Here is a 27,594-nt window from a genome sequence, read left to right as displayed (position 1 = left end):
TTGATCTTTGCAGAGATAGTCGTTTTGCGTTCTAATTTCTGTCACATTCAGTAAAATATAATTCACAAATCTGTGCTCTATCATATTCTGCACACCTCATTGTCGGTTATATCCGACACAAAATCCCGGATGTATATCATTTAATGGAAAATCCGGCTATTTTTATAATCCGCGGTAGTTTTATTGTTATACCTAAATGTAGTTAAGGAATATGTTTTGTCGCCATTGATCGGTAACGTGATTCATTCACTTTTAGGAGTTATGCCTTTTGTGATAAGCATATAGGGAAAGCGATTAAAATGCATGATAACCGTGAAGAGATATTGCCATTAAAAGCATACTCTTAAACAACCTGAAATACTGATTAACACACGTGAAACTATGACGTCATTGAATTTCAGTTATATTTAGCTGGAATGTTAGTGGCGAATTTCACTGTTGACTTAACGTAACAGTTACACCACCAAACCGAAGCTGAATCTAAAGTGTTTTACATTCAACCTGCGATGAAGTGACATTCTTTGGTATTGATGTAACATTTTGACAGGCAACGATATAAGGTAAGTACTACTTTATTACAGAAAAGTTTATTTTGATGAGCAGCGTCGACAGCTTTATGAACGAAGCGATATGACTAGTTTTACATCTATGATGCATGATACATTTTTATACTTTAACCCACTATAACATGATATTTTACTGTATCAAGCTGATTTACAATATGAGACTGAACTTCTTACAAGACGGTGTCTCATTTCTGCGCAAGTAAGTTTTTGATATTCGTTCTCTTCAATAAAAAGGAATGTAGAGGAAATATCAATGTCATGTGTGGCGGATGACATCTACACACTTATGGCTTTTAAAAGTGAAACTGCCGCCGCCATTTTGAGTTGAACAATATTGAGTAAAATAGACACTTTAATTCCTTGGCGATATATTTGGATTGCAATCTCGCCAGTTTCTTCCAAACATCCTGTATTACCCCCTCGTTCCCATTGTTTCTCGTATGACTTATCTTTAACCAATCAAAGACAATCATTTTATAATTATCTGTCAAAGTCAGATATATCACAGCACAGGTTGATCTGCATGCTTTAGTACCTATATTTCACGTAGCATATGTGTGGTCAGATCCAACCGCTCACTGTCGGCGCTCTACCCCTGATACTTAAAGTGGTAGTGGTTTTACTAGTTAATGCAGTAGTAGCTGGAGGTCAACATAGCCCTAATGGTAGTGTTTGGACCAGTAGATTCACTGTCTCTGTCTTTTTCACTACACACAGAATAATCTTTGTCACAGACAGCTCCACCAATCAGTCCTGCAAAATTTAACTCTAATCCTCATTATCCACGTTCAAGAGCTTACTACATAATTAGAACCCCGTCCCCCCACCCCCACTCAGAATATTGCTATGCTGTTTGTGAAACAGTTGTCAACAACATTTCGTTTATTGCATCATACCCCAAAACGGGAAGGGAACGCTGCAAATAATTTAATCGTCTACTGCAAGAGGAAAGTTGATAACATTTTCAAAACTACTTTCACATAACTTTAACTTCAATGGCAGAGACAGATAAAGCAGCTACGAAGTTAGTTATGTGGCATACCCATGACTGTGTTTCTAAACTAATGTGCTTTTCCCCAGTTGGTACGTTGTTGAAAAACTATGAGGACGGAAACAAGGAATGCGGCCCTCTTCCAAGTTCATGTTTCATTTTAACAAGATACTGCATGACGTAGAAATAATGATGTTCCCTCTCTAACAATAATTAATTAATCAATGCAGAGACCCTAAATTTCGGCTGCATTCGTTCAAACAATATGGTGCACGCCGCCGTACAAAACATCGTATTTGACTGAACTTTCGACCCAAAACTTCGTCGAATATATTGCTTTAAAACATTTGAACGATAATGGAAACCGCCTTCAATGTTATGAACAGCTATAAAGCTTATTCGCCTTCTTCATGAAGTCTGTTATAGCGTAGATGCCACAGTTTTTGGCAGAGGAGAAGATCGTGTTATGTAATTGTGTACTTACGTTCGCTCACACTGGAAATTTGTCAATTTTGAAGTTGTCTAAGCAATCAACCATCTTCTCCAAGGCCGAAAAATTGTGTCCAGTGACGATTCAGGATTTCGGGCATTTTGATGCGGAAGGATGAAAACGTACGTTGAATGCTGGGGCGACACACCATGACTAGGCAAATATAGGGAGTACCTCCACCCCCCGGATCTTGAGGGGAAGGCATTATCTAGTGTTGGTTAGCTGCTAGGGTCAATAGTATGGATGATTTGATGATATAGCCCTAAACAATATTGTGTTTGTAGCCATTATAAAATTTTTTAACCTAGCACGAAGATGTGAATGATTGGAAAACACACGATAACTTAATTAGTTTAAGATTTTAAGAGGGCTGTACGTTGCAATACACAAACCAGAAAACAAGTAATATACTCATAAAAAACACACAATAACTAACAGAGATTACAATGAATTAAGTTTCTGCTCGTTGTTTCCTGTAGATATAAATATTGTCAATGTGTAAGTATATATTTGTTTTGCATCACAAGCTTTTGAGCTAACTGTTCTGTATATACTTGCTCATAATGTACATTGTCGGCGTTGCCTAGCCCGTCCCTACTCGCAGAAAGTTCTTAATAAAATTGGTTAAGATTTCATGTCCTGTGTAATCTGTTGTGAACAGCACAAAAATCCTAGGATGCCACCATGCCATCATATAATTTGTGGGGGCGTATGGCGACATTTGTGGGAAAGGCAACAGCAATGGTTCGTCGTACTTGTAAGACGCCATTTCCGCTGTCTGTTGATTGGGTTAAGCAGTTGAAAAGTAGGTTTTTATCAGATCTCTGCTCAATATCGTATATCAAATAATTTCCAGTCGTTTTGAGAAACCTTGGCTCTGTGAAGGTTGTGAAGAAAATGCCATTTCCCACATTCCTTCATTGTAGTTTAGATTTCTGCCGATCATGCACGAAGCCTAACAAAAGTGCCCCAGCCACCAGAAACCACAAAGTTGTGACAGTAAGTACCACGAAGCAACGTTATCTGATATTCTTCTAGACTCCACAATTTACTGCAGCTGTCATCTCGAGAACGTAGGCAAGTTTTGCTGCGACAACTATGTCAATTTTATAGTTGCCTAAGCATTGCATCTTCCTCAGCAATTGTATCCATTGGCGATTCAGGATTTCGGGCATTTTTGATGTGTAAGGATGAAAACGTTGTATCCTGGGGCTGATCCAATAGGAAGGAGCGCGAATATAAGCCGCCTAAATGGTTCACTTTTTCAAAAGAAAAACCTGTACAATGGTCAGTTTGTCATCACATCGCCTTTTACATCGGTCGATAAGAGAGTAAATATTCCGTTAACTTAGGAAAATCTTCCCGCTTAGTATTGATTCCAAATGATCAGAAGATATTGCCAAATTTTGCCAAGACCTTGTCAGTCACGATTTACATGATACTATTCTAGTCTAGTGAACATTTTTGACGTTTTATAATTTCATAAGGCATTAAGATGAACTCCGTAACTATTGGGATTATTTTGACCAAAATACGTGCCATGGGTAAATTGATTGCGAATACATGGGTAGATGTTTTCAACTGGGACAGCACACCATGAATATGCAAATATAGGGAGATCTCCTCTCTCCCGGTGCTTGAGGGGAAGGCATTATCGAGTAGGGAGATCTCCTCTCTCCCGGTGCTTGAGGGGAAGGCATTATCGAGTATGGTGTAGTTGCTAGGATCATCCGTATCCAGAACAATATTGCGTTTGTAGCCATTATTTCAAAATGCATAACCTAACACAGATGATATTGCGTTGACATTATCTATTTGTGAATAAATTGAAAATACACGATAATTTCATTATTTTAAGATTTTGAAAGAGGACTGTGCGTTGCATCACACAAGAAAAGAAAACAGGTAACATACTCATAAAAAGCATATGAACTGAATATGCTCACGTGTTTACAACAGTTTAATTAATAGTAGTACGCTTCACAGAACAATAAGATATATGTTATCACTATATGTAGCAGGCTTTTTTTAAACTTCGCACAGTACTCTCAGAGTTAAATCACGAATTACAAAACTTTATTTAATATGCAAGTGAGCTGTCAATTAACTTGATACTGCTCAATGCTTTATGGACAATTAGATATCCATCAGATCAACATTTGTAGCACGTTTTATTTAATTTAATGCTGTAATTTTAGAGTAATGTCACTTATTACAAAGTTCATTAAATATGCAAATAAACCCTACATTAATTTGACACACGGTCCATCCATAAAAGTGCTTGACACTGTTCAATGATTCATAGCACAATTAAATATTTATCAAATCAATATCTGTGGCACGTTTCACCAAATTTTAGTGCCGAAATTTCAGAGTTATATACCTAATTACAAAGTTATTTAAATATGCAAATGAAACCTTAATTAACTTTACACTACTAAATGCTTTACAACACAGTTAGATATCTGTCGTATCAGTATGTGCAGCAGTTTTCATCACATTTGATGCAGTTATTTCGGAGTTATATGACTAATTATAAGACTTCATGGAATATGCAAATGAGCTAATTATTAACTTGACAGTGGTCAATGCTTCTCAGTACAATTGGATATTTATCAGATCCACATCTGTAGCAAGTTTCATCAAATTTAACGCTGTAATTTTGGAGTAATATCACTAATTACAAAGTTCATTAAATATGCAAATGAACCTCTAATTAACTTCACATAACTAAATGCTCTACACCACAATTAGATATCTGTCGGATCAGTATCTGCAGCAGATTTCATAACATTTGGTGCAGTTATTTTGCAGTTATATCGCTAATTACTAAACTTCATAAAATATGCAAATGACCTATTTGTTAACTTGACACTGCCAAATGCTTCTCAGTACAATTAGATATTTATCAAAACAATATCTGTACCCAATTTCACTGACTTGGGTGCCGTAATTTCAGAGTTATATACCTAATTACAAAGTTCATTAAATATGCAAATGAACCCTTAATTAATTTCACGCTACTTAATGCTTTACACTACAGTTAGATATCAGTCGGATCAGTATCTGCAGCAGATTGCATCACATTTGGTGAAGTTATATCGGAGTTATATGACTAATAACAAAAGTTCATTATATATGCAAATGAGCAGATAATTGACATGACACTCACAGTATCATCATAATGTTCTTAGATTGTCATCTGTGAAAAGTTTCATGAAATTTTGTGCAGTATTTCTTGATATATGTCTACACTGTCATTACCATCGCCATAGGGAAACCATTGTATGGAAAAAAACGATATTGCATAACTTCATTAATATGCAAGCCACACTAACCAAAATCTAATCAGTTCTTGCAAGTAGCACATGGTACCTGTGTACCAAATCTGACTTGAATCCGTTCAGGCGTTTTTGAGTTATCGTGTAAACAGACAGACAGACAGACACACACACACACACACAACACACACACACACTAACACACACACACACACACACACACACACGGACAGACAGACAGACATCGCTATGACAATAGCCCACGTGTTTACACACGTGACATACTCATAAAAATGCATAAAAACTAAAAAAGGTTAAAACGAGTTTTAGTTCTCGTCGTTGTTTCCTGTAGATATAAATGATGTCAATAAAATTGCAATGTTTCAGTATAATTTGTTGTGCACGACAATGAAAACGGGGTAAAAAGATACTACTTCCGTGCAATGGCGTATGAAATCATTTGCGGACTTTTAGATTTCGGCAGAGCATCAAAATGTATTGTGCTTCAGTTTTTTTATGTTTTTTAATACTGTTCCTGTCGTCGGATTTTGATCATTATAAATATTTTTTGAAATGTTCTCTTAGATTATACTGCCATATAATAAATAGCTAATAAAGATTTAGTGCCTTTTGACCGCGATCGGTTATCCATTGTCGACACCAAGCGTGTTGTATGCTGTGTCCGGTTTCTTTCATGTACAATAAATTAATTAAACAGTTTAAAAACATTTGTACAGACAAGAATAGATAAAATGTAACACAGAAACTGACCGTGTTTGATTAGGCAGAGTAAATACTTGAGTATCATCGGCTTTTGGCCATCAATAATAGTTTTGAAATGTTTTTTTAAAGATTATACCGTCGTATAATATCCACTCTCTCGAAACTGAGTGCTTTCTAAGGCCGCAGTCATATGCAGTATCCTATATCTTCCCCATTCGCCAAGGTGCTAAACGGTTGAAATACATTTTTGTATACAGCGATAAAGCAAATGTAACATAAACCACCGTCCCTCCACCCACCGGTCTGAAACGCGACACGTGCGCTATTGTTTAAAGGTGTTAATTGCTCTACCGTTGGTACGAAGCGCGTTACTGATGCAAATGTTACCATAGCCAGGATTTCTGCTACAACAGAGAAACTGTGTTTATTGAGAGTAATTTCTTTTAGATTTTCGTCTATGATATTCCGTGTTTTTCCGTCGAATTTTCGCCCACCAAATTTGACCTCGCTAGGTAGGAAGAGGCACCTTATAGTACGAAAGTTTTCCCCCCTTTCACTTGTAGAAATAATGATAAATCGAAACGAATTTGGCGTGATCAATCAGCGATGGGGATCTTTAAATTGGTAGTATGCATTTTTTTGTCGTTTACTCTGTTCTGTTGTAGAAAACGCCAGAGTTTTCGACGATGCATTTGTGTTAAAAATCAAGATGGCGGCCACCATACGTCGGCCACGCGTTTTTTGAACAACGAAAATTGCCAATCAACCCGTAAAATTCCCCGTAAATTTGACTTGCGAGGTGTATACTTTCCTAAAAGTTTATTTCTAGAATCGATTTTCATCCTAACATTACTCGAAATTTATGCTTTCGATGTTTCGGAATGCTGTTGAGTTTGCCGCGACGCCATTTTGAAACTTTGATCGCGACACGTTGGTTCTTCGGTCACGAAGTTTTTTCTCCCTTCCACATTTGAATCTAATCCCACTCAGCATATTTCAGTCATTGAACATTAAATTTACGATATTTTACGAATGGTGAGACACTTATTTTGATGTTTTTTGTCCGAAACGATGATTTTTGGGCTAGCGCTTTTGTTTGTGTCTTTGTTTATCCGTTTTAAGACTTAGGGGTACAGTCGCGTACAGTTGTCTAGCAGCGATTCCTTGCAAGCTCAATCTGTTTTGGAGGCCAAAAGAGTACGCAAAAGCTTTGAAAAGAAATAAATTTTTATGTATTAAAATGTGAAAGAACCTTGAGCCTCCCACCTCAATATCGAAACGTTTGTGTCACAATATCGACAAGTTTATTAGCAAAATCGCTGTAGTGAATAGCGCAGTGTATTCTGGTCATTTTGGTTAAAATTAGCATACTTTTCATGCAAATTCACGTACTTGTCACCTCTAGGGTGTAAGAGATTCACGGTTTTTTTGTAATTGATACGTTTACCCGTAACGCGCATCGGAACAAAGAAAGAGGAGCTGTTTCCAGACCGGTGGGTGGAGGGACGGTGCATAAACTGACCGTGTTCGATTAGGCAAAGAAATACTTATCCGAAAACCAGTAATTCTAGAACGACGCCGTCTAGGGACATTGGCTGTCACTTTTCATAGTGATTAATTTTTTTTGCTTACAAAAAAGTAAATTGCTTATTCACCAGTCATATATATGGTACAATATCAACCAATTAGTCTTGCCGACACAAATCATTGTGCAAGGTATGTGATGCTGTTGCTGACATTTGAAATTTTGTATTGTGGCATATGCAAACAATGTCGACAAGTCGAACTCTTGGTATTTCGTCATTATATTGGACTAGGACAGGATATTACATTTTACCCGGTCCTATAAAACAAATAATGAAAATACATTAATATGTGTAGTTAAGGATAAATAAAAAACACCATGGTCATTTAATTCTCCAAGTTCAGGCCAACCCAATTTTTACCATGTGAGTATTAATCGGTCGAGACGGAATGATCAAATGTGTTTAAAGCATATCTCAAAACTAATAAAATGTAATATTTCAATTATAACTTGTATTTTCTTCAATCTTCAAAGCAGTTGTCACAAGTTCAATGTAATGGCAAACGTAACCCGTCCCCACCTCACAGAAAACTCTTGCTAAATTGGTTAAGATTACCAATCGAGTATGTTGTGAACAGCATAAAAGTCGTAGGATGCTACCATGCTATCATATAAATTGGGGGGGGGGGGGCTAGGGTGTCTTAAGACATTTTAGGGAAAGGCAAAATGCTGGTTTGCCATACTTGTAAAACACCATACTTGCTGTCTGTTGACGGGGCTAAGCAGTTGAAAAGTAGTTTTTTATCGGCTCTCTGCTCAATATCATAAATCTAACAATGCCCAGTTGTGATGAGGTACCTGGGTTCTGTGAAGGTTGTGAAGAAAATGTCAACTTACTGCAGTAGTCATTCCAAGAACTCAGTCAAGATTTATTGCTACAAATGTGTCAATTTTGTAGCACTCAAGCATTGAACCATCTTCCCCATCAATTGTGTCTAGAGACGATTTCGGTATTTTTGATGTGGAATGATGAAAACGTTAAATGCTGGGACTACGCCAATTTGAAGGAATGCGAATATAAGCCATCAAAACAGGTTACTTTTCAAAATAAACCTGTACAATTGTCAGTTTTTTCATCATATTGCCCTTTATGTTGGTAAATAAGAGAGGAAACTAAAATACTTACTATTGGTCACTTGATGGCGAACACATAGGTAGACGTTTTTAACTCAGGCGGCACATTATGCATATGCAAATATAGGAAGACACCCCTCGGGGGCTTGAGGAAAAGGCATTATCGATTGTGGGTTAGTTGCTAAGATCATCTGTAAGGATGTTTTGGTGATAGGGTCCTTAATAATATTATTTGAAGCCATTATTTCCAAAATACATAACCTAACACAGATGATACTACCTTGATATTATCTATTCGTGAATAATTGGAAAATACACGGAACTCTGTTTAAGGCCTTGAAAGAAGGCTGTGCGTTGCAACACGCAAAAAGAAAACAAGTAACATACTCATAAATAGACAATAAAAACTAACAAAGGTTTAAACGAGTTTTACTTTCTGGTCATTATTTCCTATAGATATAAATGATGGAAATAAAACTGCACTATTTAAGTATATGTTTGCTTTGCACAACGGGCTTTTGTGCCGGTGGATTTTGCGAAAAAAGTTAATTTCAACCAAAACAGATGACGTAATGCAACCCAAGTCCGCAGCACAATCTCTGAACGCGATTATAGCTTAAGCAATTGATTGCCAACCTGAGTTGATATGTTAATATAATTAAATAACGGTATGTATCTTTCCCTATACGCTACTCTGCTTTGTCTGTTGATTGCTTTAAAGGCCTTTGTTGGCACCAGATTGTCTCATCAGAAAATTTAACCACCAGATTACAATTTCAATGGAAAACAAAAGGCTATCACACCTCCATAATCCTCTTACAGACTAGAACAAAGGCGATCCCAGGGATCGCGAAAAGTGCCTTTAATAAGTAACTGAAAAGTATCTTTTTATCCGCTTTTTGCTATCGTATGTCAAAGAATGTCTAGTCGTGACGGTTGTGAAGAAAATGCCCTACCTCACAAATGTGTTGATTGTAGTTATGATTTGTGGCAATCATGCACAAAGACTCACACGACTGTCCTAGCAACTAGGAACTACAAAGGTGTGACATACAATGAGTACCCGAAGCAATGTTATCTGATATCCCACTAGACTCAACAGTTTACTGCAGCAGTCATCCGAGAATGTGGTCAAGTTTTACCTCGACACTCGCGAAATCCTGTCTTTTTAGAATGCACTGTCCTGGAACATCACGTTCCTAAGTAGCCCAATAAAAAGCTGGAGGATGCGGCTGGTGACTACCTCAAAAAGTTACAGAAATGTTAAGAAAATTGAGAATCAAAGACGTAAAAAGCAGTGTATGTAAATCTGTGGAGTAGGTGACAAAAGGGACAAGAAACGTTGCCTTGAAGAAGAACGGCGGATATGAGGGACTGCGGGCGAGCTTATGATGATGATAAAAAGGGAATAGCACAGGCTTGTTAAAGAGATAAAGCCTGATTATGGTACAATGCTGAAAACAGCCAAGATTAAACTTCATGACTTGGAATGCACACGCACGGTGTATTCAGTCATACCGAAACTGTGATACAGCGTAGAAGTGCCGCACAACTCCTGTCTTAAAAGAGAATGGTGAACTTTATCGACAAACTAGCCAAGACAGAAAAAAGCCCCGAAACTCTTAAACGCTCGTGTGGGGACAGCAGAATGGGCTTCAAGCCCTTGTCCAAGTATCCCGAACCTGTTGCACAGCTGAAACGTCGGGTTTTTAGCAATAAAAAAGCCAACCTTTTAAAATGCATTGGGACTTGAGTTGGTTTTCCAAAGCCAAGTTTTATATTGTCAAGTCCGGCTACTTTTTCTTCTGTGACTACTGACTACTGACTATAGTTGGACTGATCCTCACAACTTCTACAAACTACAATATTCTGAAGGTTACCTCTTGCTCTTCTGAAAAATATCGCATTATGTAAATCGATTTCTCGTATCAATGGTTCTACTCCGGAATAAAAAGGACGCGATGCGTACGCCGTTCTACATACTCAGTACGCCCAAATAATCACGTGATGCCGGTACAAACAAACCCTCATGTGTACTGAACGCGTATGGAAATACACGTACGTCTGTGCGCGTTTGCGCACATGGCTTTGTTTGTACCGTGGCCGATTCGAATTCCGGGTTTGGCCTATTGATATTGATAAGATAAAACTTTCATCTCTAATGTGCATGCAGAGTATATCCTTCATCCGGTGACATCAAATTCATCACTGACAGCTTCGGTTCGAAACAGAAACTATTTCCCATCATACCCACTGGTTCTTCTCAAGACGAGATCAAATAATTTAATCTTCATCACAATTTTGTTCTCAAGTTTGAAATGACATTCGGTATCAAGTACATTGGTGTATGGATTTTATTTTCTTATGGACCAGGTTACAAGTTTCTCATTATAATTTTTGACGTCTTGAATGCCAAGTCTCTGCAATTCTATACCATTGGAAACAAACAGCTATTGCTGCTTGTATAAATTCATCGTCAATGCGAGATAATACGGTGTTTTATTAGGGTTCGAACGAACAAGGTACGGCAGCCAGTCACCTAGTGGATTAGCAACAGCCAGAACCACCTGGCCAAATCCTCACTCTCGTAAACGGGTGGTTCAATAACCGGGTTACGTTCACAAAAATAACATGTACCAAAAGAATACAATACAGAATTGTTTGTGTCTGGTATTACTTTGCATCTTTTTCAATGAAAAATGAAAATTGATATAAAGGTAGAAGGAACATCTAATATTAAATAATTTTTCCCTAACAAGGTATTTTCATATTTCGTATTTACTTAAATAAAGGTCAAGCAAACAGGGGAGATCGATTTCAGTATTATATGATGTAGCATGCTGTAATTATGATCATCATGAGTGTATCATATAATCTTCAATACATCCTTCTGTCCACGCGATATGCGTACAGTAAATTTTTTGTGCGTGATCCTGTCTGAATACATTAATATGCTTTCAATGTACGTTTACCCTAATAATAACCCTAATCCGAACTCTAAGTCCTTACGGAATCGGATTTGATATGATATCTGTGAGGTATGCCCCCCTCCCCGTTGATTTAAGGTACGATGGCCCAGTTGAACTCTTGCCTAAAAGTGATCCTTCGAGGTTGACTTCCAAGATAATGACGTTACAAATGATAAATGGGAAACCTAAAAGAAATCATTTGTCTTGGGAAATACAGTATATGTACATCAATGTGAAATCTTTAATTGTCCTTTTATGTCAAATATCTGTTTTGCACACAAATTGTATTTTGAACATGTAACTTTTTATAGGCTTATTTTCGATTACTATATTTGATGTTGACACTTTATGACTCATACCACAGCCGCCATGGTATCTCTAATCTCACAAAACGAAACGAATGTTTACAACATATTCCCACTACAGGGAAGTCGTAAGTGTGCCTGAGTGCATAGACAATGCATGCTTTCCTGTGATTTTCAATGCTGAAGTGAGTATTGGAAAATATTAAGAGCATGTTAATATGACTACAGAGTAACCTTCTATGGTCTTTAGCGATTTCGTAATTTGGACATCCTATCTTCCCTTTATTTGCACTGGCGTCTCTTTACAGAAAAGATGTGATCTTTGCAGAAACTGTCATTCAAATATCGTTCAGAGTTGAAAATCAAAGAAACAACCGAAGGTAAGAACTCAGCTTCATATCTTGATCTGTTCCTACAAGTGGGTACTAATGGGCTACACACTAAGCTGTATGACAAAGGGATGATTTAGATTTTGAAATCATAAATTATCCCCACTTGTCAAGTAATATTCCATCTGCACCTGCTTATGGTGTGTACGTGTTTCAACTTCTCAGATATTGAGGGGCATGTGATTCCTACGCTGAATTTCAAATGAGACAGAACTCATTGGTATCAAAACTGGTGGGACAGGGATACACATCAAAAAGACTCGTGAGGACTTTCACAAAGTTCTACAGTCGACATGATGACATTGTGGCCAAATATGACACCTCGATCACTCAAATGATTATAGCGACAGCATTCCCGGCTTTGACTTAATACAGTGATTCATATACTGTATCATTTCATACAATATTTAGACAATTTTTGGACCAATCCTGGCCGGTGTAGCATGCTAGCAGGGTACACTTACCCATTCCGGACACCTGGTACCGCCACTAACTGTCAGTGGTTCAAGATGGTCCTACTTAAATTTGTAAATCACAAATGTCCTATGGACCTGGTAATGTATTACCTTGAATCGAAACGATTATTGGACCAGTTTATTGTCATACTGTATCGTATCCTTCCATATGTACTTCATTCTTGAGTGTAAATAATCCTGAAGTGCAATATTTGGTGGAGAATGCGGGCGCATCAGATCACTAGAATCAAAGTCGGTATCATTCTCCTCATTTAATGAGCTTATCGAGTTTATTGTCCTGATCTTTACGCGTACCTTGTTTAACTTACGTTCAATACATTTTGTGAAAAGTATATATATGCTGTGATTGAAACGAGAATAGGCATAACAACTTTTCTAAATAAAAGCCGTAATTAAGATTGGCGTACGTGATCATATGCACGTAAAACTGTGACGTAGCAAATTTTCGCTTTTATGTACCTTGGAACTAAGTAGTGATTGTCACTGCTGGCTCTACATTCCGCCGAACACCACAATCTTAAGCTGAAACAAAAAGTGTTACATGCAAGCTCTTCGACAATGTGACCACAGCTTTTGGCATTGGTGTAACATTTTGAATAGCGAAGAAGTCAGGTAACGTTCTGCTTTATTAGAGGGAAGCTTACTTTAATGAGCAGTGTTGGTTTTACGAATGGAACGAGGTGGCTTATTGTGTTATGATGTTTTTCGTGTTCAAGACATATTTCGACACTCCAACCAACCAGACCGTTCTTTCGCGCAAAATCAAGCTACTGGCATTAACTCAATGAGATAAAAATAGAAAAACGGCGGATTTCTTATGTCTGTGCAAGCCAGTCTACAGTAGCAAGTTCGCCTTTTCTATTGTTGTTTTAGGAATTTCGTACGATAGAAAAACATATACTACTAACAGCGAAAATTCTTAGTATTACGTCTGGAGGATAATGTAACTATATATATAGTTTTTACAAGTGACATTTTACAGCACTTTTAGTTGAGAAGTATCTGGTGCAACAGATGCATCTTAAGTTATTGACAATAAAGCCAAACTGCCATGTTGTTGATTCCTTCCTGATATGACACTGTCCCTCCCTCTCTGTCTCTTCTGACGCACTTTTAAGTGACCAAAAGACACTCAATTTATACTTTCTACTAAATCAGCTATATATATCTTAGAGTAAGTCAAACTCTGTACCTTTGTTTATGCGTATATGTCACTGGCGTTTGTGTATGTTCCGATCGCAAGTGGATCACAAGTGGAAAAGGTCGTTACATAGTCTCCCTCTCATACTTAAATTACTTAAATTTGGTGGTGTTTTACTATCTATTGTACAGTATGTCAATGTAGATGTGATATTAGTGTTTGCAAAAATGTAATCATCGTCTCTAACTGCATCGCTTGAACACATAAGAACCTATATCGCAAAAAAATTGCTAACAAATCTCTGTTCTTGTCAGTATGACGATTGAATGCAAAACATGCATCTTCTGATGTTTTCGTTTTGGTATGGGCTGTTGTAAGCTACAACGGCTATATAACATAACACCATGTCGCCGCGGAACGAACCCTGGGTAGATAAAGTTCTGCTGATGGACAGAACTGTCACTTAGGCAATCCGAAGCCCAGTTAAGCCATGTATTCATTGCTTTGATTAGATTGTGGGCGATGTATGATGGCGAGTATCTATGTACGAGTACTTCGCGAACTCTACAGTGTGTGTAGTGATCGTGGCCAGAAAATTTTTACAACTTAGCTCGGTCATTGAACCACTAATTTACGTTGGGGATTTAGGTGTCGTACATTGAGAGTTCAGATCCGATTGAAAATTTATTGAATTTTGCGTAACGCACAGTCATAATGCGTGATCAGCATATTTAGTTGATGGTTGATTTTAGGTGGGTACTGTATCACGTAGAAAATCAATAATTGTTACATGTTGAGTAGAGTAAAAACTGCAGATCTAGGCTATATTCATTAACGAAACACCGGTGCACACCGTTTAACAACAATTTTACATTTCACTTAATGTTTGACTCGAAACTTTGTCGAACAGAAGACTATCATGAATTGGCCGTATGACATTGTGGGTTTGGGAAATAGCGGAGCTATAAAATGTGTTACCCTTGCTCATGAAACAGGCATGGTTGTCACTGCACCCAGTCGAACAGATAATGTTATTGTGTAGCAGTGAAGGTACCTTGCCTACTAATGATAATTATTTAGGTTTGTGATTGTTTGAATCTTGATTCCATATTGTCTGGCAACTGTGTATTTCATGGAATAAGAGAATTGGATGGAATAAGAGAATTGTCGATTGTAGGTTTGTTAATAGGATCATCTAGATCATCTGTAAGTATGTTCCTCAATAATGTTTTGTATATATAGCCTCTATTTCCAAAATAAAGTGCATCTTCCAACATAGCCATTTCATAAAGTAGTACCTGGTGTTGCAGTTCTGCGTTAGGCTTAGCATGGTGACAGGTTGAAACACGTGATCATATAATTAGATTAAGATTTGCAAGGAGCGTTATGACATCGCGTACGAACCCAACGACTAGTACCCACAACATTAAAGTCATGAAACACGAACGCATAAAGCTTCCGGTCATTGTTTTATGTAGATTTGAAGAATACAAATAAAAATCGCAGTTTTAAAATCCATTATTCTTGACACTTCAAGCTTGTGTTCTGACGAGGTGTGAGTCTTTGTTGCTGAACTGTAGCCAAAGCCAACTACATAGCTAGAGATATTTACACATGCAACTAAGTCACAGATATAACTTTCAAGCCGACGATACTTCAGTCAGTGGATGGTAGCCAAGGCATGTAAAAGTGACTATCATAAGGTATGTATCTGATTATGTTTGCTACTCGGCAAATTAGGGACTATCACCCGTGGTAATTCGTAACCAGCGTCAAGTAAACTCTGTCCGGGTGTCGCATTCGATCTGAGAGTTGCAATTCAAACACAATTAACAACCCCTTTCTGCTTTCTGCTTTCGTGAACGTTTTCACGTCGCTGGATAACAGAGACGAGGGTATGGCCTGGATATCTGGACCTGGACGTCACAGTACAAAAGAAAATCTACAAAGTACTGAATTTTATTTAAAATAAAAGCTTCGATAAAACTAAAACAAAAGTATGATCGGGATATCTGTACTAAACGTCTGTATAAATTTCAACTTCACAAAAAACATGTTAAATCATGAAAGACGGTTAAATTGCGGCGTGTCATATTTCTGACCATTCCCACTCAAGATAAGATATTCCATACTTAAGATAGTCTTGACGTGAGACTAAGCAAAAGGCCATCTACGTGTTCCCAACAAGATGTTTGATGAGGCAATGTAGAGTTATCAAATAAGGGAACCAGTGAATAAGATTCCATGGTGCAGAGTTGAACTATGTCCTTATTCCATCAGGCATCGTGACCGTGTCTGTGACGTACAACTCAGCACCGGCGATTTCATGAGAATCACGAAAGCAGGGAAAGTAATGGTAACATAAAATAATGAAAATATCCAGATGTTTCTGAGAGATATCGCTTTGTTGAAATAAAATCCGCAAAGTTACAATAGCGCCACTTTGACTTGCCGCATCAATTCTCACTTCTCCCTGTGTGTACTACATTGCTATTGTTTTCAGACCCATGCCATAGATAAACGAAATTAAAGGTCTCAATATGGAAGGCAAGTGGTTGTAAAACGATGAAAACATGGAGGTATCACGCAGATTTCCTCCCTTATAAGGATAGGCTATTGGGTGCATTATGACTGTGTAGTGTTACGCCATTTTGTTGATACCGTGCTGGTATTTTATGGCTGGTATTTGTTGGGCGGCAGTATTATTATAGTCCTAATCGAAAAAAGTATCGCTGGATTTATAGCATCCAAGGACGCAAATGTATCAAGATCATGAAATATTATGATATAGGCAAATTTCAAAATAGAAAATTACCCCATTTTCAAAATGGTTCATCAGTTCCCTTCGAGTTGAGTATTATGACAAAGTACATTTTATTAAAAGAATGTCCAAAACACGTGTGAGTCAGACCATGAAATGCACGATCACTATTCACATTTTAATCCACGCATCTCTGGCGGGCTATAAGTGGGTTCGTTTTCCCTCAAGAAATTAATGATAGCAAATAATGTGTAGGCATACGGATGGGGGACTTTGTGCGTCTTCTTGTGACCATATCTTAGTTTGCCGTTATATTTACAATAAAACAGAAAGTAGAGCCTGTTTGTAAATCTTACTATCAAGAAAAAACCACAGTGGATTAACGTATAATGGAGGTAGAGAAGGAGCATTGTTGTTCCGAGAATCTCCGCAAATTTTCTGACAATGGTATCCTCAAAGGCAAGAGAAAGTGTATGATGTATTAAAAGTGTGTAATATAATTCTTTCTAAGTGTTGGATATCGCGCTTTACGAAGAAAGAAAACGCGAGTCGAGTCTTTCTTTTCCAGTAAAAGTTAAACAATGACAATTTGAACAAACAACTTTTATAAGACACTACATGTCACAGTAAGTGATGTTATCCATACTTCTCCTGGATCCGTATCCACTGAGACCACTCATTTAACTTAAGGGACTGGTCAGTTTCTTCAGCCTGGGGGGGGGGGGGGCCGGTGGATTCATGGGGGGGGGGTCACCCTGTTTTTGACTTTGGTGATAGGGGGGGGGGGGTCACCATGTTTTTGAAATGCCCAATAGGGGGGGTCAGTGTGTTTTGAATTTTGACACAGGCTCATCATTGCCTAAATGCTAGTGTCAGCCACAAAATTCATCATTCAGTGGTATTTTTCGGCGCGCCCTTCGGGCGCGTAACTTTAATAATCAGTCATATTTTTCAGCACGCCCAACTTTAACATATCAAGCATACATACATCAGAGATATCTGTATGTTCAATATTTTTCAGCGTGCTCTTCAAGCTCATTACTTTAATATATCATACATCTTTCAGCATGCCCTTCAGGTGCATGACTTTAATATACAAGGCATATATATCAGAGATAACAGGATGTTTCATATTTTTGGTGCGCCCTTCGGGCGCCATACTTTCAGAGATATCTTGATGTTTGCTAAGTGAAAGTGTACCATTATGAAATCTGCATTTCTTATGAAAGGATGACAAATTCCTGATACTTTTCTGTTCTCTCTGTGAGAATTCAGTATGAGGAAAGCCAACATGCACAAATATTTCACAATATATATTGATAGTGACTTATTTTAGAGATAGAAAAATGACAAGATATCTTTCCTTCTCATTGATGCAATTATTTTCCTTTGTTTCATAGGTTTTCTGTAGAAAGATGCTTTTTATGAACAAAATAACAGTTTAAAAAGGCGGTTTTTGTCATTATTAGCTGTGCTTTTATGGTTTCAATGTTACACAAGAAAAGGTCCTCTCAGACACTGTACACATCAGATTTGGCTAAAAAAGCTCTCTATGGCTCCTCAGTAGATTTAATTGGATGGTTGGCAAGTCTTAACACCCATCAAAGTTTTTGATTCACTGCTTTTCCTCTTTGATATTAATGATTGACATCCATTTCTGTACAACAGTTCAGGACATCTGGTTAAGCAGAGAAAGTGTGAAATACATTCACAGCTCATTCAAAATACAGCTCATTCAAAATGTACTGTATTTAAACTTTAAGATTGACACTTTGAAATTCCTATCTTACAACTGACATGTCAACAATTTCACTAAAAACATAGAATGACTATTTAAATATAAATATATGTAAAATGTAAAATATAATATATATATATATATATATATATATATATATATATATATATATATATATATATATATATATATATATATATATAATTATGTCCATCTTTTGTTTTACCTTTGTCGCACCCGGGGGGGGGGGGTCACCCTGTTTTAGAATTTGGAATAGGGGGGGTCACCCTGTTTTCAAAATTTGGAATAGGGGGGGGGTCAGCCACTTTTTGACGTCGGCAAAAAATAATCCACCGGCCCTCCCCCAGGCTGAAGAAAACTGACCAGTCCCTAAGTAAATTTATCTGTAAGATAGCACAGCCTGATCGACATTTCAATTTCCTGACAGCATTATTTTGATGGTCATTTCTTTCTTGTTTCCCACTTAGAATGGTGAGAAGATCAACCCCTTTTTCACAGAGGACAATGCGATTCTATGATTTTATCAACAGACAATTTTGACCCCTATGCATTTTTGTCAAGGAGACTAATGGAATGTGTTGCATCTGTGTTGGCAAAGCAAAGGATATTGATTTTTAAAAATGTTTATAATAAAGGAAATTTGCATGTCTAACAGGTGATATTATGAGACCATCTGAATTGCTGATAACTTTACGTTGAAAAGTATAATTTTTAGCGCCTACAAACATCGTCTTCTTATTCAATTTACTCTTGAATTTAAACTTAATCAATCATCTTGGAGCATACTTTTAGCATAATCTTTAAATTACATTCTAAGTGTCAAATTGTTGTGAACAAAGAGAATTGTGGATAACTAATCGTATTGTCACTGATGGCGATACGTAATGGCCGTATCAGTAATATAATGATTAGATACAGACAAAAAGAATTTTCTGAATAAGATCAACAAGGTAACACTGACTCTAACTAAAACATTTAATCAACTCTAAAATTTGCATATAATTAAAAAGCAGACAAAAGTACACATATAGAAATGGCAGTAAAGGTGAAAATATCCAACTATTTATGTGTTACGTAGCATTATGGAAACTGGAAGCCAGAAGAATACAATAGCGCTACTCTGAACTTGCATAATCACTTTACTCTTCTCCCGGTGAAGTGCGCTACAATTATATTGTTTCAGACTCTCAAAACGAATAAATTGAACTATGTTTGATAGCAAATTTGAAAAACTGTTGTACTTCAATAACAACATAGAGGTAGTGCGCAGATTTCCTCCATGACACAAGGAAAAAATTTTTAAACGAGTTCCGCTATGTTGTTGATTCCCTGCTGATATTTCTGGTACTACTAATGCCATAGTCCCAATCAACTGTAAATGTATGGGGTTCAAGGACGCTAAAACCTCGAGAAAGTAGAAATCCTAAAACATGAATCAAAATCAACATTGCAGAAATATAGAAACATGACAGTAATGATAACCAAGAAGAATGATTTCGGTGCCAATTTTGCGGATAATGACAAGAGTACGAAAGAATTTCCAAAATTCGACGAACTGTAAAGGGACTCTGACAAAGATGCATTATGTTCTGATGTTTGTTTTACAAAAGAGTACATTTTCGTATTCTTCTCCCTACATTATGTTAAGTGCGGAGTAGAATAGGTATGTCTGCAAGAACGGTACACACGATTTGAAGAATAGGATAGTACACCTTACAAAGAACACAATTACTGAAAAAACAATTACTGAAAAAATCAGCAAATGTTATGGCAATGTAGCTGTAGAAATGAGTAAAAAATTATGATCGTTGTTGCACCTTTGAGGACCCTCAAATCTTAACGTTTGACTAGACGATTATTTACAAATTGTTTGGAATAAACAAACGCGTTGATGGCAAACGTCAAAGATAATTATATCAATTTTTATTTGAGGGTTACAATTTGGATGCTGCATCGTTTGAAAGATGTTTCTTGATCTTCGAAATGCAAGATGTTACTAATTTGACACATTCGTTTTCCTTAAATTTTCATAAGCAAATTCAAAAATCAGAATATTTTTGAAACTTGTATAAATGATATCGAGTAAATTATTCGACGTAGATGATAGCCTACTGTTGCACTAACGCGAGCGGTAAGGTTTTCGACAATGTACCAGTCGTCTTCTTTTCGAAAACAGCGGGTCACCTTTAATCATTTCTTGTCAGTAAAATATCTTTTTACATATTTTGGAACCAATATTAGAGATTGCTGTGTAATGACTTTAACTGAAGATAGAGAATAGTTTGTCCAGTATTGTAGCCCAGTCCCTCACGGATGGAGAGACTGTAATTACAGGGTAGAACCCGCAAACTTTATAACGACAAAAGATCTCACAATGTCTCGTAGAGCACGGTCTCTTGTCCTGTTTCGTTCCCTCGTCGTTTCCATTCTAAATGTTAGTGCGAGAAAATGATATTTCATTGTAACTACATTATTTTGAAAATGAAACTTTGACAGTTAAGATAACAATACTTTCAACGCAATTCTTGTTTCCTTTCTCTTAGACAGTGGTCACACATCACCCCGTCGTTTCCATTGTAAATGTTAGTGAGAGAAAATAATATTTCATTATAACTATATTATTTGAAAATGAAACTTTGACAGTTAAGATAACAGTACTTTAAATGCAAATTCTTGTTTCCCTTCTCTTAGGCAGTGGTCACAGCTCAACTCACACCATGGCAACGCTAACTCGTACCCAGTCGCTAAAAATTCTCAATAAAATTGGTGAAGATTTCCTGTCCTGTGCAATCTGCCTTGAACAGTACAAGAATCCCAAGATCCTACCATGCCATCATACGTTTTGTGGGGAGTGTCTGGTGAAATTTACAAAAAATGCAACAGAGCTGGCTTGTCCGACTTGTAAAACACCGTGTCAACTATCTCATGGCGGAGTGAAAGAGTTAAAAAGTAGCTTTTTTGTCAGCTCGTTGCTCGATATCGTTTGTCAAGGAGAACCTGGTCGCGATGAAATATCTGGAGTCTGCGAAGGTTGTGAAGAAAATGCCGCTTCTCACAGGTGTGTTGATTGCAGTTTAGATTTCTGCCAATCATGCGCGAAGCCTCACAAAAGTGTCCCAGCCACAAAGAACCACAAAGTTGTGGCTCAAAGTGACTACCACGAACAAAAATTCGATGATGTTAGGCTTGACATGATGGTTTACTGCAGCATTCATCCCGAGAACGTGATCAAGTTTTACTGCGACACTTGCCAAGTTCCCGTCTGTTTAGAATGCACTGTCGTTGAACATCGCATTCCTAAGTGTTCTCATAGAAAGCTGCAGGATGCGGCTGACGATTACATCAAGAAGTTAAGAGAAATGTTGACGAAGTTGCGAGTTAAAGAGGCAAGGAGTAGGGCATGTAAATCTGTGGCAGGTGACAACAGAGATAAGCTGAGAAAACACTGCTTTGAAGAAGAACAGAAGATAAGAGGAAAAGCAGACGATATCATCAGAATGGTAAGAAGGGAACAGCACAAATTGGTAGAAGAGCTAAAAAAAGATTATGGTACAAAACTCAAAACAGCTGAGATGCAAAGTCATGACTTGGAATTCAAACATAGCAACATCTCCAGTGTATGCAGCCATATCGAAACTATGATATTGCATGGTACTGCCGCACAGCTCCTGTCTTCCAAGGATGAGATGGTGAACCGTATCGAAAAAATGACTAGGACAGAAACAAAAGCTCCGAAACCACCAGACATTGTCAAGTTCAAGGCAAAGAGTAGCATCGAAGAGTGTGGCATGCTGGGATTGCTGCAATCAAAAGTGAGTGTACCGCACTGTTCACTTGCAAATACTCCTAAACAGCTGTTCACTGGCGGCTCAGTTGATGTCATCATCAAGACCAGAGACAGCACGGGAAAATTGATCATACCTTATGAAGAAGTCATGGCCAAGGTAGCAAAACGAGAGCGATCGTGGGAAGATCTCAACGTCTTTGACAATAGAGATGGAACACATAGGGTTACTGTACATGGCCGAGTGGAAGGCACATACCGGGTGACAGTAGCAATTGCTGGACGAGTAGTACCAGGGGCACCTTTTGATATTCTGATTACAAAAGGATTAGTGAGAGATATTGGTACGAAGGGCAAAGATGAGTGTCAATTTAGTGGTCCAAAGGGTATAGCCACCAACAAGCACGGCGATTTGGTCACATGCGACACAAACAACAACAGAGTGCAAATAATTGACAAAGATGGCAAGTGCAAGGCAGCCTTCACATTCACGCTGTTCAAGAACCCAATCAAACCCTGTTGTATAGCAATATCAACTGAAGATGAATACTTCATGACAGACGTAGGCAACAACCGGGTGGTCGTAAGTGATGAGAATGGACAATTATATCGATTCTTCGGGCAAAAAGACCTGAAGTACCCCTATGGAATTTCAGTCAGTCCTCTAGATGGCAGCGTCTATGTCACTGACTGGGATGGAAAGATTGCAGGAACAGACAAGGAAAAAAGTCACTGTGTCCGAAAGTTTACCCCGGATGGCCAGCACATCAAATCATTTGGAAAGTACGGCACCAAGCGGGGACATTTCAGAGGACCTGCATACTTAGCTATAAATGGCCAGGGGATCTCATTTGTATCCGATTATGACAATAACCGCGTATGGATGATCAGTGCAGACTGCGAGTTTTTGTCTTCGATCGGCAGCGGTACAGAAGACAGTCAGCTACGAGGACCTTTGGGTGTTGCAATTGATTTGAAAGGTTACCTTTACATTGCTGAACTCAAAAACGAACGTGTTCAGAAATATACCAGCTACGGCAGATACATATGTCGCATCGATGGCGATAAGGACGGACTTGGTTCACCGCATGGCATCACCCTCACCAATGATGTTCCCTGCAGAGTTGCAGTAGTTGACCACTACAGAAACTGCATTAAAGTCTTTGCACAATAATAGTGAAATAACGCTTATTTCACAACCCGAATGTAGATTCTGGAACATCATCTGTGTCATAAACTACAAACAAGTAATGGACGAAGTCATCGCATCGTCAGATAGGCACACAAGTGGCTCATTGAAGCTCTAGTTTTCATTTTTGCCGGGCAGTTTGCATTTCTTTGGTCAATGTTTCAAAGCAATTCGTCTTATGCTTTAAGTGGTATCCGTGGTGATGAGCACGAGTCCTGAATCTTAACTACACAAAGGGGAGGAGAATTCCTCATTGCGAACACAATAGCTGACGAACGACCGACTTACTAAGAAATAATTTTCACGTCAAAATTTAAAAAACGCATCACGTGAACAAACATTATAGTGGTTAAACATGGAGATGTCAATAACGTAATTTTGGAAGTTTTCGGCAGTTTAAATATTTCGCCTCATGTTAAACCATTAAATTTATATCATTAACGTACTTTATCAGATTAAGCCTACCATTGAATTACAATTGTGCTTTCTGTTCATGTAAAGATCCATTTTTGATAGAATTGTTATCATCAAGTACTTTAAGTAATGAAGCGAAATAGTCGCATGTATCGAACCCTTTTAAATGATTCACAATCTAATGCCATGTGTTAGTGTACATGGTTAAACCCATCTTAACGTGATATTTCAGTATATTTGATCTTATAACAGTGTATCAATTAACAGTATCATTGACTCCTGGATGTTCATCCAATAATGTAGTGTAAATTGCCACTTACCCAAGAAGTTTTCACCTTTTTCAAAATAGGCGGTTAATGCTTACGTTGTTCTTCAAATATAACTTTACAAATCGTACATAAACACATTTTGTGATCAGACCAATACTCGGTATTTCAACACGGTAAATTAAGAAACAGGTAAATACTTAAGAAAAGTTCCATGGGAATGCTATAGTGTTGGGGCTTTGAAAGTTTGGTCTCTTATAAAGTTTCATCCAGAATATTTTCCTCAGTTCTTTACATCCTTTTATCGCCGCATTTTGTCCTCACTGTATTTGAAATTGAGATCAGCTCGATGGCTCATACCTAAAGGAAATTGCCAGGAATTAGCCACTTTACCGCAGGGTCAAGTTGACCGCTCCGACTCCCGATACTTACTGAATAAGAGTTATGAGGGTGTGAAGTTGACTAACACCTTCTTAAGTTATCATCTACGCTCACTAAATTAAATTCATTTCATTTAGAAACTATGCTAGATATTGTTAAGTATTACAAATCCAAAGACGATAGCTGGAAGACATCCAGTGTCATTAGGTATGACGTTATAAGTTCAATTCCAAAATAACTAAACTATGTAACTTTTCCTAAACATCTTTCAAATATTACTGGATTGCGTATAACATTTCACCAGGCTCTTTCTATCAGAAATGAAGCGAATGATTGATGGCCAATTCTGTGGTATAATTGAATATAAAAGTAAATATATTTCTTATAGCAGACAAGACATTTCAGTTAGTTGAAAATCGTCGTCTGTGCAAGAAGGATAACATTTAACTTATGTGTTATTCAATATTTATGTCCGGAACCACATAATGTATGAATCTCGCTTCATCCGGTCGATACACTTGCCCTATATGCAAGTCGCACACTGCTCTGGCCAGTTTCACGAACCTCCTCGCGATAAAAAATACTCGAAAGTGGTTTATTGATGGGTACGCAATTTTTCATCAGCAGGCGACAGGAAAATTTCATTCATTTGCTCATCTGACAAAAAAGATAGAGTTGCATTTGGTTGTTGTGGTATTAATGGGGAGGGTAAGATCATGTGGAGAAAAAGGGACAGTTGACAGTTTTGTTGAAGGGAGAGGGCCAGTGGGGAGTGTTTCCATGTAGGAAAAGTGGAAATGTAGTGAGTGAGAGGGGAGAACGTTTTAACAGTAGCTGAAAGATAATTGCATACCGCTTTCACTGTTCTACAGGAATTTTAAAGTCAATCAAAGTTGCAAACGATTACTCAAAACTGGTCAGTTGGACACCCTTATGCATGTCTACGAACCTCTAACTCCATCAGATTGTGTGAAATTTGAAATTTTTCTATTGGCTTCAAATTTGCACTCTGAGGTGCCCACTTACACAACAAAATACTCAGCAATCAAAACCGTTTGGCCATCTATGTGAGTATGAAAAGTTCATCTAAATGTAATTCTCGGTTGAAACAAAATCAACAGTCGGTGTATTTGTATATTCGTTTAACAATTCTCCCGTAAGTTAAGTTTATTACACGTTTTCTCCCTTATTTTCCAAATATTACTTCTTTTGGTTATCAAAGCGATTTGTCCGATATAAACGTTTTGGTCTAAGTCTCCGATTTCCAAAGTGCTTTTTATTCGACCTCGAAATTTCAACGTCGTATTTTATGTTACTTGATCTGACTTGTTTTTATAATCATGTTTTGTTAACATTGCTTAGGAACAGAGTTGTTGCTTCGACATGATATTCAGGTCTTATCAAGTTGTCGGCGTATTCCTATCTAACCAGTAGTCCATAGGATTTGTTCCGCTACGCCTCGATACACTTTGCTATAATTGTCCGTTGAGGGCAGGTTAGTGTGAGGTAATGGTAGCCGGGTAGCGAAAGAGAGTCTGCAAGGAGTCTACTGTTCTTACAGAGTATACTATTCCAGACTACTGTCTATACGTTACAGTATTTGAAACCAGTTTAATGGATGGACTTTGTCCATTAATATTCAACATTAATAGTGTTCCCAGAACTTTGTTAAAACCATCTTATGGCAAGTTTACTTTATAAATACAGTATTGTCTTTGAAGGAGATTAGAAGTGTACAATCGTACAAATAAAGAGGACTCATGGCAAACCATTAGTACTGTGTTGCTATATATGCATGTGATATTAGGCACGTCCATAGCAATATAAGGCAATGTTGGTGCTTATCCCGTTACGTTCTCTTTCATACTTTACACATCTTAAATTCGCAACATGATAATATTCATCCCGCAAACAACAAGAAGTCACAATATACTTGCTTGTATCTTGTAGAAGTTCTTTTCGAAATCGGCTGTTCCTTTAGTTCGCTTAGCCGTGTCGAACTGAATGTAACTTGTCATTTATGGAACTTTAAGCCCCTGTAAACCTTCTGCATGCGCGTGCCCATGCCTATGCTTATGTAGATTTCCAACATTCCCTTATGAAGTACGTACTCACGTCGAGGAAGGACTGAGGTTATTAATCACCTTCTGTTTGGTCCAAAGTACTTGTCAAGTGGTGTCAGCGGAAGTTCAAAGTGCACCTCCGAGGGATAATCAAAATCCACTTCAAACAATGCATGGATGCTACTTCCCTTCTTGTGAATCAGCCAGTCTCCCAATTTAGACCACTTTACTAGTCAGTTGCGTTGCCATTGTCCCTTCCGGAGGTGAAACGCAGCTCTTGGCCACTAACCACGAGGGAAATGTTCCATTAAATGAAAAAATCACTTTCAAGCTGTCTTCTGCAGCTAATGATATGCAATCTGAAGATGCTTTATCAATCATAATCAGATATGACATCATAATTATTCACCAATAGCAGATGCAATAGGTAAGCTGGTACTACTTTCAGGGAAAGCAGAAATCAATTCTCTTCATAAGGTGATCATGAACTTTTCAAAAGAGTGCACTTACTGACAGATTGCCTGCACTATTTCGACACCTATCATCCATAAATCTCCTTGTTCAACAGCTACATTATAATGTCACTCTGTTCATGTATGGTTTGGAATGTAAGCTTATGCAATGGATTTGACAGCTTAGTAGAAGTAAGACATATTCCATGGTCATTTCTACTCATCCTTTGAAAATTGTTTTGGACTTCATTTGCAAGATATGGTCTTCAGTGAAACTATTCTTACTATTGTGAGGAGTCTGTCTAAGTATTTTTCACTCAAAACACGCATTCATTTTGAAACACATGGCTGCTCTGAATTCATTTAAAAGGACATATAGCTTTTGTTGCATCATCTGCATAAAAAGCAGTACATGCAATTGCTAAGTGAAGTAGCAAGTGAAAGATATTTACAAAAAAGAATGAACACGTTTAAATGTACAAGTTTAATAATTTCTTTCGAAGTCACATCACTGTTACTCTTGGTTCAAGATCTT

The 27,594-nt window shown here is 37.6% G+C and overlaps 1 protein-coding gene across 4 annotated transcripts; it reads left to right on the top strand.

The window, feature by feature from the left end:
* The first annotated feature begins 421 nt into the window (after positions 1-421).
* LOC139133032 (tripartite motif-containing protein 2-like) lies at positions 422-26,318 on the top strand. Of its 4 annotated transcripts, XM_070699417.1 has the most exons (3): positions 435-560; positions 12,293-12,364; positions 21,202-26,318. In XM_070699417.1, exon 3 carries the CDS (start codon positions 21,228-21,230, stop codon positions 23,466-23,468), a length of 2,241 nt encoding a protein of 746 aa, XP_070555518.1. In that variant the 5' UTR covers positions 435-560; positions 12,293-12,364; positions 21,202-21,227; the 3' UTR covers positions 23,469-26,318. The 4 variants fall into 4 exon arrangements, with proteins under 4 accessions (XP_070555519.1, XP_070555518.1, XP_070555520.1 ...); XM_070699418.1 differs by lacking the exon at positions 12,293-12,364 and having other exon boundaries at positions 422-560; XM_070699419.1 differs by lacking the exons at positions 435-560; positions 12,293-12,364 and adding an exon at positions 13,342-13,461.
* The last annotated feature ends 1,276 nt before the right edge of the window (positions 26,319-27,594 follow it).

This window comes from Ptychodera flava, chromosome 5, assembly GCF_041260155.1.
Source record: "Ptychodera flava strain L36383 chromosome 5, AS_Pfla_20210202, whole genome shotgun sequence".
NCBI classification, from domain to species: Eukaryota; Metazoa; Hemichordata; class Enteropneusta; family Ptychoderidae; genus Ptychodera; species Ptychodera flava.
Note: the sequence above shows the minus strand (reverse complement) of the source record. Positions and strands in the feature narration are given on the sequence as shown.